Raw genomic sequence first — 12,326 nt, 5'->3', positions numbered from 1 at the left:
TCTCATACATTTCCCTTTTACTTGTTCTTGTTTCATTGAAATTGATTATTCTTCCTGTAAAGAGCCTCCTGATATTTAACTCCATGAAGAAAACATATAAAATTTTATGAAAATGGACTCCAGTTTATTTCTCACTCCATCAAAATATAAAGCCTTAGTGTTTGAAGGTCTGTAAGATAACTTTCAGTTTTCAATCTACAAAAACCCTTCTTGTTTATAACATCTGGAAAATATTATGCTGGCATGGTTCATTGCTGCTGTGTATAGAGGTATGAAGTTAGTTTGTGCCTACAATTACTCAATCAGGAACTTCCCTACAGGCTAAAGGTTAAACAGTAAGCGGGTTGATTTTTCTAAAAATGAAAGATTATCCAAGAATGGCCTTTGGCTCTTGTCTACTTTTTTAAGCTGTTCATTGTATAAATTTAGATGTACTGTAGATCACATCGTTGCCATTTCTAGTGGACCTGATGAATTTGATTTTGGACAAAAGGGAACTGAAAAAAATATAGAAAATGCATGGAATAGATTATTTCTAATACTGTAATATATTAGAAATCATTTATTTCATATACTTTGTATAATTTTTTTTCAGTCATGTATCGATTTCCCTTATGTCCTTTTGAGATTAGCAGGGAAAGTAATGCAAGAATGACTGAACATAATATACAAAATGTATAGATGTTTCTGACAGTAAGTATGAACATTTTATTCATATGTAGATTTTTTGAGGCAGACTTTGATGGTTCTGAGATGTCCACAGCACAGATAAAGCCCACTCAGTCCATTGTGCCTTGTGCCAGCTCATTGAAACACTCTCTACAGCACTATAAACATTTACAACATATATCACCTCCCTTTTGAAAGTTAATTACTGCTGAATTTGCTTCTACCACCCTGCCAGTGAATTCTGGACCTTAATAGGTCATTGCATTGCAAAGAAATTCCCCTCCCCGCCCTTTTGGTTCTTTTTTCCAATTATTTTAAATCCATGTTTGCCAGCTCACCCACTGGTAGAAATAATAATGTATTTTTATTCTTTAGAAATGCATTGTTTCTCAGCTTTTTACATTGGTTCTCTATTGCTCGTGAGCTAGAGAGTGAAATTGGAAGGTCCTGCATGTGACGAAGATGAACAGCAACGGATACTGCTGGCAGGGACAAGCTGGAGACTGATTGCCAGAGGAGATCTGGAGATGGTAGCTTTCAGAGGGTAGCAAGAAGAAAGTAGTTTGTTTTGCACTAGTGTTATAAATGTATGGAGAAGTCTGTTTCCAGGCAGAGGGAATAACATTGATTTTCCCCATCCTAATGAAGAAGAACATGCATTGAGTCTCCTCATTCTGATGAACAAAGGGGAAAGGATTGGACAATTCAATGCCTTGTCCGATTTAACTCCAGATTCTCGCCTTCGGTAGATACTCTTGAAAAACTTTGAATAGCAAAAATCTATCCGTCTCAGATTTGAAATTACAGTTACTTAAGGTAATAGCGTCCTTGTCAACTTTAAGGTAAGTTACACCTAACAGTATGAGCCACGCAGCAAGATACAATTAGTACAACTGTTGTATGGGGAAGAGTGCATGGCACCTTCACGAATGCACATGATGTTTGTGGCATTGATGGAAGCTCAGTTATGCACCACACAAAGTTATGAACATTATCGATCGGTGGCTTCAAGGGATCACTTGTTTTCTTGGGTGTGTGATCCTGCCCGTCAGTGGAAGCAATCAGCTGGAGCTCCATGGGAGTAGACAGGATCCAATGGGAGCAGCACATTGGCTCTCTCAGCATCGGCTTCTAGTTCCCTGTGTCCCCACTCATGCAACACTAGTGCATTCGATGGACTAGCCAGCCACAACCTATTGTCTGCCAGTAGCTAGCTTACTGCCATTTGCCACCGGGCTGTTAGGGGAATGAGCAACTAAGAGCCGAGAACAGTTAAGAGGTCATCACATGAGCAACACCAGCTTTCATAAACACGAGATTCCGCAGATGCGGAAAATCCAGAGCAACACACACAAAGCGCTGGAGGAACTCAGTCAGACTGCATCTTCGGAGAGGAATAAAGAGTTGACTTTTCAAGCTGAGACCCTTCAATCAGGAATGGAAAGGGAGAAGAAGCCACAATAAGAAGGTAGGGGAAGGAGAAGGAATAAAAGCTGGTGTATGATAGGTGAAGCCAGGTGAGATTTTTATTTTAATTTATTGAAATATAGTGCAGAATAAGCCCTTCGAGCCACAAAGCCCAGCAATCCCCCAGTTTTAATCCAAGCCTAATTACAGGACAATTTATAAAGACCAATTAACCTACCAGCCGGGACATCTTTGAACTGTGGGAGGAAACCAGAGCACCCGGAGGAAACCCACGCAGTCACTGGAAGAATGTACAAACTCCTGACAGGTAGCCGAAGGTATAGGATCTGGGTCACCTGTACTGTAAAGCATTGTGCTAACCACTACACTACTGTGCTGGGGGAGGGGGAATGAAGTGAGAAGTGAGGAGGTGAGAGGTGAAAGGAAAAGGGCTGAAGAAGGAATCTGATCAGAGAGGAGAGTGGACCATGGGAACACATCAGCTTTCATTCCACTTTGCTGAATCCACTGGGAAATAGCTCATGGAATTAATGAGTTACTTAGTAAAGAAACTGGTGGTGAAGGAACTCAAACTAATTGCGTTCAGATTGGAATTTATTACCTTTTTATCACATTTGGGACTTTGGTTTATAGTTCTTCTGTAATCGGGAATTGTCCGAATATAATTGTTTCAGTGCTTGCACTGCAGATTCGAGTGTGTGGTGAAAGGAAAACAAGGACAATGAATGCACAGGGGTGTCTGGCCAATTTTCAGATGAAGAGACTGGGTGGTTACAATAATTGTTGCTCAGCCATTCCTGCTTCCCTTCCTCCTTGAAGGGGTGGGGGAGAGAATCAATCCAAATAACTTTATAGAACATTCTAACCACAAATGCTGTATGGACATTCAATAGCGTCAGCAATGGTATTTGACATTGAATTAAAACATTTTGACAAATATTTGTTATTTTTGAAATTTTATTCAAAGTTCCACCATGAGTTGTTAATGTGTTTGCTTAATATGTCATCTGTGAGCCAAATTAAACTTCCATACAAAATTATTTCACCACTCTGTCAAGTTAAAATAAGTAATGGATGTTTACACTAATTTCACATAGCCACATATATCAACATCATTATGTAGTTCAAGACAGAATGGCTATACTAGCCTGGACTAATCATTTGGAGTTTAATGTGCATTTATATTCCACCATAGTGACCATGGAATTTAAACTTCTATAGATGTGTAGTGGAGAGTATATTGACTGGTTGCATCATAGCCTGGTATGGAAGCACCAATGCCCTTGAATGGGAGATCCTACAAAAGGTAGTGGATACAGCCCATCCATCACAGGTAAAGCCCTCCCCAACATTGAGCACATCTACATGGAGCCCTGTGGCAGGAGAGCAGCATCCATTGTCAGGGACCTCCACCACCCAGGCTATGCTCTCTTCTCACTGCTGCCACCAGGAAGAATGTACAGGAGCCTCAGGAGCCACGGCACCAGGTTCAGGAACAGTTAATGCCCTTCAACCATCAGGGTCTTCAATCAGTAAAGTTAACTTTACTCAACTTCACTCGCCCCATCATTGAACTGTTCTCACAGCCTCTGGACTTTTCTTCTCATATTCTCAATATTATTGCTTATTTATCATCATTACTTCCTTTTGTATTTGCACAATTTTGTCGTCTTTTGTAGACTGGCTGTTGGTCCATTCTGCTGGCTGTGGTTTTTCATTGATTCTATATGTTTCCAGGATTTACTGAGTATGACCGTGGGAAAAATGAACCTCAGGGTTCACCATATATGTACTTTGATAATAAATTTACTTTGAAGTTTTGAACTTCTGTAGTTAATAAAATAAGCTACTTTAAAAAATCCAGCTTAAGCACAAACGTAAGTTTGACCAAGAAACTATTGGATTGTCATCTAGAATTCATCTGATTCACCCACATACCCCTCAGGGACAGAAAACCGATATCCATGTATCTAGCCTGGGTCAGGCTTGAGTGTCCATATAAATGGTTGAATTATAACTATCCACTGAAGCGGCCAAGCTTGACACCACTTACAACAAATTGATAATATCTGACTGAATAGGTGATGCAACATAAGCTTATGCCACATTTACAATATTTAGTCCAGACCTTCTTGTAAACAATTAGGAATCTAAATATAAATTGGGAGAGCTGTCTCAGCCTCCCAATTTATATCATCAAAATAGTGAAAAACATTTGGATGTATTACTGTGGGTAGCAGGGGTATAAAATCTGATCAGAGTGAGGGAGTTTGAATGATTACCACCAGTGGACATTTGGACATTTGGTAGCCCACCAGTGAGTAGAGTGGCAAATCTTTGAAGCCTATAACTGAATGGATCTGTTCTGGACAAGGAGTAAACTGATACAAGGGGCAAACCTACTCAATCTTATTCTCCACAATTTATATGTAACAGATGCATGTTGGAGATATGAGTAGGAATGACCATTGCATAAACCCAGTGCTGATAAAATTCTGTTTTTACCCCAAGCTACTGAGTCATATCCTGTGACACCAGCACTATGCTAATGGATTCAGATTAGATCCAGTAGGGGTTCCATGAAGAGTTGTGGTTCATCCCAACAGCAAAATCAAACTCCATCCCAGTCTGTAACCACTAGGCTGGGTATGTTCCTCAACCTGTCTTCCTATCAATTCAGGAAATCATTACTGTTTCAATGAAGGGTGTAAAAGAGCATGGCAAGGGCAGCACCAAGAAAGCATAAAAACAGATGCCAACATAGTATATCACCAGATTAGATATGTGCTAAACAATGGAAGCGGATTCTGACACCTACGTGATTTTGTAATCACTTGCCACATCCAGCCATGAATGATGTTAGGCAATCAAACAACTAATGGGAAGAGTCTCGATTTGCTTTTGCATACAAGGATACCAATAAGAGAATGTCAAAGACAATGCTGAAACACTCACTTACCCTCCGCCACAGATGCAATGTGAATGATCCATCTCGGCTTTTTTCTTGAAACCTCTGACGTTTGGAAAGCCAAATTTCAGGTAAAAAGTTCTCTCTACAATATACAAAGAAACACAGATATAATGCATTGGACCTCACCAACACTTTGGCTGTGGTGCTAGGTACTTGTGATCCAGAAATTTATATTCCTCCTGCAGTTATCTCAAGGTTAACAGGTTGTGCTCAGTCCACAAAAGATGTCAAACAATCTGCTCTCAATCATGAGAATAGGATGGAAAATACCCTCACATAGAACTTACTAAGTAATAGACATAACTTGCTGGAAGAACTCAGCAAGTCAGGCAGCAAATATGGAGAGGAATAAACAGTTCATGTCTCAGTGTGAGACTCCTCATCAGGACTGGGAGAAGTCTGAATTAAAAGGTGGGGAAGGGGTAGGAGTACAAGCTAGCAGATGATGGGTAAGACCAGGTGAGAGGAAGGTAGGTGTGGAAAGTGGGGAGGGGTGAGAAATTGGGAGGTGATAGGTCGAAGAGATAAAGGGCTGAAGAAGAATTAATCTATTAGGAGGGGACAGTGGACCATGGAAGAAAGGGAAAGGCACCAGAGGGAGGTGATGGGAAGATGAGAAGAAAGAAGGGCTGAAAGGAGTACCAGAATGGGGAATGGAAAAAGAGAGAAGGAGAAGGGGAGAATTTAAAGGTCAGTGAAATCGATGTTCGTTCCATCGGGTTGGGGGATACAGACATGCAATATGAGATGTTGCTTCTCCAACCTGAGTTTGCCCTCATTGTTACAGTAGCCATGGATAGACATGTTGGAATCGGAATGGGAAATTGAATTCAAATGTATGGTCACTGGGAGCAATATTGCCTCTAATGTAACAACTATTGCTCTGTGCAGGAAATTTTGACATGGTCTGAAAACTGCATGGTACTTTAATTTTTTTTGTAATTTGCATACTATGAATATTTAGAATGAAAATTGAAAAATTCCATACATTGATTTTATTTATTAATTGAAGGGTATAATGAAATACAGTACAACAAAGAAAATCTTTCACATTCAACATCGACTTTCAGTGGGCTGGCAGTTTATTAACAATGACCTACCGACTTCAATTCTATGTTTATTGTTACGATTTGTAGCAGTGTTGTAATTTGAAACACTGGTAATGTAACTATGTTGAAGCTCTAAAAATGTTTCAAAGTGAAGGTTGTGGTACATCTATTTACAAATATGGATAATAGCCATTAACACATAATTACAGGCTATTTCACAATTATATTAGGATTGATTTCAACACTATTTAGCATAGTTTCAAAATTATATTATCATATAATTTCAGTTACTGCGTAGCCGCAGATCCGCACAGTTGAGTGAGAACAATGACTGGGAGATTCTGTCTTTATTGCTGGACGGAGTGAAGGTGCTTAACAAAGTGGTTTCCCAATCTTCCTCGGATCTCCCCAGACTCGCACGAGGAGCATCGGATATAATGGACGACCGCGACAGACACGCAGTTGAAGTGTTGCCTCACCTGGAAGAACTGTTCAGGGCCCTGATGGAGGAAGAGTAGGGGCAGGTGTAGTACTTGTCACGCTTACTACACCTGTGCCAGGCGGGAGACGAGAGAGCAAGGGAGTTACGACGAGAGTGATCACTACAGAAAGCGGGAAGTGTGTGTGTGTGTGGTGGTGGTAGCGGGGTGTGCTTAGTGACGGGATCCTCTTGTAGTACAGTAATTGCCATACATCTTCCCCCCTTATCACTTTGGAAAAGTGCTATTTCATAACACACAGGAGCAGAATTGGGTCTATTGGCTCATCCCTTTTCTGTTTCTCTGTCTGCACTGCATCTGTTCTCAGGATGAAGTTTTCCATTACAGTACATCTGAGAAGCCCTTCTTTTTCAAAGAACAGGGTTTCCTTTCAACACCATCTATGTTGCCCTCCCCCACATCACCTCTATTTCCCACGCATCTGCCCTTACCCCTCTTCTCCCCGCCATGACACGGTTAGGGTTTCCCCTTGTCTTTACCTACCACCCCACGAGCCTCCATATCCAGCATATCACTCTCCGCCATCTACAATGGGATCACACCACTAAGTACGTTCCTCCCCCCCCCCACCCCCGCCACTCCGCTTTGCGTAGCGGTCGCGCTCTCCGTGACTCCCTTGTCCGCTCGTCCCTTCCACAGATCACCACTTGGCACTTATTCCTGCCAGCGTGACAAGTGCTGCATCTGCCCCTCCAGCTTCCCCCTCACCACTGTGAGGGGATACTTTTCCCGCGAGTCTGTGGGGGCCATCTACTGTGTCTGGCGTTTCTGGTGCGACCTCTCCTACATCGGTGAGACCCGACGTAGTTTGGAGGGAGGGGAGAGGAGTTTGCCTCCAACCCTTCTGAGTAGTCTCCAACTCAAGACAATTTCTTCCCGGCTCTTCCTTTTTCTTTCCCCATTCTCTTCTCACGTGGGCATACAGTAACTATCTTTGGTGCCCCTTCCCTTTCCCTTTCTTCCACGGTCCATTCTTCTCTCCTGTTAGATTCAGCCACTTACCTCCTCCGCCGTCCACCTCCCAACTTCTTACTTCAACTCGCTACCCCACTCACCCAACTACCTTTGTCCTCACCTCCCAGCTTGACTCCTTCCCCTCACCCCACCTTCTCATTCTGGCTACTGCCCCTTCCTTTCCAGTCCTGATGAAGGGCCCTGACTCGAAACGTCGCCTGTTTATTCCACTTCGTAGTTGCTGTCTCACTTGCTGAGCTCCTGCAGCATTTTGTGGGCGTAGCTCAAAATTTCCAGCATCTGCAAAATCCCCTGTGTTTACTGTGTAATAGCTTGACCATTAGTGCCTGGTAAGACTCTGTCAGAATCATTTGGGCCCAGACCTAGTTATGTAGTGTTGGCCAAACATAGGTGGAAGAGCTGAATTCCAAAGATGAGGTGAGAGTTATTGCCCTTGACATCAATGTTATTGGTGACTGAATGACGCACTAGGAATTGTGTTAAACTGGGAGTCCTGGGAATATTCTCCACTGGCAGAAGTTTTACCTCATCCTGACCTGGAATTATACGCAATCCCTCATTGTTGGGAGGGAACCCTGTGACTGTACCCAACAGCACGATTGGACGACACAATTTCAGCAGTGAAGGCGGGCAGGCAGGAACTCAACGGACCCTGAGGGCGAATACATGCTGTTTGCCAGTAATATCCACCTAAGGGGGTGAAAAATTGTTCCAATGGTACATCAGTGATTCCTTAAACACTAAAAAAAATTTAGACATGGGATTGTAAAAATTAGACGAAGTTTGTACATTGCCACGATAGCAAATTTCTGAAAGTCTCTATTGATTTTTTTGTCACTTTGCCATATCAGTTTTTTCAAATAAAATTAAAACTTAAACAACAACTTTTGATTATTGGAGTGGTGGAAAACAGATTTAACGGTGATTGTGTTCTATTAACACCTTCCGAAAACAGTATTGTAAGTAGTTACATTGCCGTCTCCTGTGATGTGGGAGTGCCAGGGTGTGGGGAATGGACCAGCAGTTTCACCTATGCGCGTTACGCTGTCTAGTGCCATCTGCTGGGAGAAGTTGCCAGTACAGAATTGCACCCTGCTATGACTTGGGTAAACCGCATAGCAGACGCCACGAATAATCGCTTGGGCAAGGTATTTGAAGTATATAGGTGAAGTGCCGAGGATCATACACGGTCACTGAAAATCCCACCACAAATACTAATCACATTTCGAGCAGGCAAGAAGTAGTCACTTAACAGCAGTGTGATTCTCCACGCTGAGCACGGCTCATGGCGTTAAACAATGCGCCTTTTGACACACTCTCCCCTCGCAATAGTTTCTGTTGGAATGTCTTAATACAGTTCATAAACTTGTTAAAGAAAGAGTATACTTATTGGAAAGGTAATCTCTGATTGCTGCCACCAAATTTTATTATTGTGAAAGGTATCGTTAAACTGGCCGTGAAGCAACGAACTCTCCTGGCACCAATAATTTCAGGTTGACCTTAACATGATCTTGGTAACAAATTATTTACTTTAATTATTCGTTAACATAAGAGTGAAGATTTTTGTGACTTTATATTTCAGTGGGTACACTCTCAATATTCTTTTAATTATATGTATAATATATAAACACAAAAAACACATTCGTTAACACTTGCTTCCATTCCCAAACAGGCTCTTTGCACGGTAACCTGTGGTGTGTGAGTTTCACACCCGCGATCCCGGAAGTGGAGAGATTAAAAAGGGGGAGGTGACAGTATGAGTACGCATGTGCAAAGGAGAGAGTCGGAGCTGCAGCGCCAGCCTCAGCCTCCGGAGGACAAAGACGCCGAAATGCCGGTGACCGAGAAGGACCTGGCCGAGGACGCGCCATGGAAAAAGATACAGCAGAACACCTTCACCCGTTGGTGCAACGAGCACCTGAAGTGCGTGAACAAGCGCATCCACAACCTACAGAGCGACTTGGCGGACGGGCTGCGGCTCATCGCCTTGCTCGAGGTCCTGAGCCAAAAGAAAATGTATCGCAAGTATCACCAGCGACCCACCTTCAGGCAAATGCAGCTGGAGAACGTGTCCGTCGCGCTCGAGTTCCTCGAAAAGGAGAACATCAAACTAGTGTCTATCGGTGAGTGCCGTTGTGCTGCGGAACTCTTCGCCTTTTTGCGCTCTGTGGGCTGTGTTGAACAGTTTTTAAACTTTGCCTTCAAATGAATCGCGACAAGGTGTGGCTTCTGACCGGGGATATTGTCTCTCACTCTCGTAACTAACTTTTTCTCGCCGCTTTAATCTTGTTCTAAATGCTTACTAACCATGGTAACCAACATAAGCTTGAAAACCTGAGGGTTTACATTAGTTAGATCAGAAACGTCACGGCGCATTGGAGATGTCAGTTTTTGTTGTGTGTATTTACTCTTAAAGTGCTTGGTGAAACAGTGGTGGATGTGATGTTTATGAATGTTGCTTTTGTTTGAAGTAACCAGCTGCCAAGTCCGATTGTCCCAGTTAAACAGCCTTGGCAGTCCAAAGTGTAAATTAACAAGGTCAGGGCTTTTCCTCGTTGATCTGTTTGGAAAGCAGTTTCGACCCAGACGCATCAACAAGTGAGCACCAATTTTGAGTAAGAACACCTTGTGTTTCTTTTCTTGCTTGTCGTTTGCATAATTCCAGTACAGGTTCTCTCTATCTGCAGCCTTTGATCGGGAGTAGGGTGTGGTGCCTTTGGTTTCTGACACAGACCGAGGATTCCTCACGCCCTGGTGGGTTGGGTCACCCGCACTCAGAACTCGTACTTCCAATTGTGTAACTGCATTTACAAAAAAGCCCCGTATTTTCCACCCTCGGTGATCTCTTCGCATCTCGTGTAGTGAGGATTATTTTCCGGGGTATTAATTTTGGCGGGAGCCCCTGGCTTAGGTGGCGACTGAACTTTCGTTTTAGCAGACTAGTTCGAGCCTTAGTTTGTTTCTGTTTGCTATCATTCTGGCTGGAATGGTTTTTTAAATGCCCTGTTGAGCAATATGAATGTCCAGTTAAACATTAGTTGGCGGGCGTACCCTGGAAAGCTCTGCTCTTTCACTGAGCTTCAAAACCTGGTGTTCCGAAGTGCTGAAATGATTTTGTGTGCTTTTAAAACAGACGTTTGTAGGTCTGCACATAAAATACCTGAACCTGTGTTGATTGGTGTGTAGGATCATTTTCTGGTACTTGAGATCAATTGATACAAAACAACAATGTTTACACCATTCTGGTGCTTTACATTCAGCAGTTTTTAATGTTCACACAACACGTGAAAAGCTTCATTACCATCCTCATTCGAACCTGAGTGTCAAATAAATGGGGGGAGGGGCTTTGCTTTTTACCACTTAACCGACTTGCAGCTTTGCGCCTATTGAAGGGATCAGCACATCGATATTGCTACTTTATTAATCAGCTGGAACACATGTCACTTGTATCTACTCGGTGCCTTGAGCTGCAGGTGTCAGGGGTAAAACAAAGCTGTTCCATTTTGCCTCATCCAGCTTTTCATAAAGTGTATGGCAGTGCTTGTGTGCAGTTTTTGGAACACACTTGGATTGGGTTGTGCCAGGAAGCATTTGTGGAATGTGAGGGTTTGTATTTAGCATGGATGCACTTTTCATCCAGATCTGTAACTGCTGATGTGCATCTGTCCTTTAAAGGATAAAGCAATTGTAATGTTCCTCTAGTTAGTGACTGTGATTCAGAGTTACATAGCATACTTAACATGACAGCCACTCCCTATGATCTTCTAGTTTCAGGATCTCCTTTGTACTACATTTTACTTGATAACCTTCCAAGTTATTCTCAATGAGAATTCATCTTTCTGGTTTGTAGTACACTTTGTTACACACATAATGTCTACTTTTTGGGATTAGCTATCTGTACATTTGTCATTTGCTATTGGTCAATTGAGAAACCAATTGTGAACATCACCCATGCAATGGAAAAATTGTTGTCCAATTGGTGTATTACAATTTTTTTCCCACATCAAGGGGACAAACGTGTATTCATGTGGAATTTTTGCAGTAAGCGTTTCATGAGCAAAGGAGAACAAATCAGATTGTCTCCTTTAAGACCCCCAAAGTTTCAGCATGTTGATTCTTGAATTCTGTTTTTGTGCTCGAACCCCGTTGGTAGTCCCAAAAGGTTGGAAATGCTGAACAGGCCAGGCAGCATCTGTGGAGTGAGAGACAGTTAGTGATTAGTTGCTCTGATGCACTAGGTTTCTGTTTGGTATGGATGTTGCTTGGATACCTGAATAGTTGCATGGTTTGGAGTGAAATCGTGGACAAATAATTTCCTTCATAGAATCTGCTTGATCTATTGAGATCCTGTACATTTTGCTGCATCTTCACTTTTTTTTACTCCACCATATGAATACTATTTCAAGCTGAAAGTGGGGTAAAAGTAATTTTTCCTACTTTACTTAACTCCTGCTGTTTGAGAGCCCATATGGGATACATAATGTTTCTGTTGTAAAGGGAGGCGGGGTGGACAGCATTTTATTGAGGAATGTCAGTGTATTATTGGGTCTAGCCTGTAATATGAATGCATGGTTTGGAGTTGGTGGCACTAAGTGCATGTTTTAAACTGCACTTATTAAAAGAAGCAAGTTCCAGTTAGAAGCTTTTGAAATGTTGTTCTCTTGTACCTATAGATGTAATTTTGCTCAGGTAGGACTTTGGAGCCTAAATTAATATAGTTCCACTTCCCTGGTT

General features: G+C 42.3%; 1 protein-coding gene across 7 annotated transcripts in view; it reads left to right on the top strand.

Annotated features, from left to right (window-relative positions):
• The window catches only part of flnbl (filamin B, like), a 177,240-nt gene that overhangs the window by 36,179 nt on the left and 128,735 nt on the right, over positions 1 to 12,326 (top strand). For all 7 annotated transcript variants that reach the window (XM_063068023.1, XM_063068022.1, XM_063068019.1 and 4 more), the window contains exon 2: positions 9,265 to 9,715. In XM_063068023.1, coding sequence (XP_062924093.1) covers positions 9,349 to 9,715 — 367 coding nt within the window. In that variant the 5' untranslated portion in view covers positions 9,265 to 9,348. The remainder of the gene's footprint in view (positions 1 to 9,264; positions 9,716 to 12,326) is intronic.

The sequence above is a fragment of the Mobula hypostoma genome, chromosome 15 (assembly GCF_963921235.1).
Source record: "Mobula hypostoma chromosome 15, sMobHyp1.1, whole genome shotgun sequence".
NCBI classification, from domain to species: domain Eukaryota; kingdom Metazoa; phylum Chordata; class Chondrichthyes; order Myliobatiformes; family Myliobatidae; genus Mobula; species Mobula hypostoma.
The sequence above is the reverse complement of the archived record's forward strand: the minus strand, read 5'-3'. Positions and strand labels throughout refer to the sequence as shown.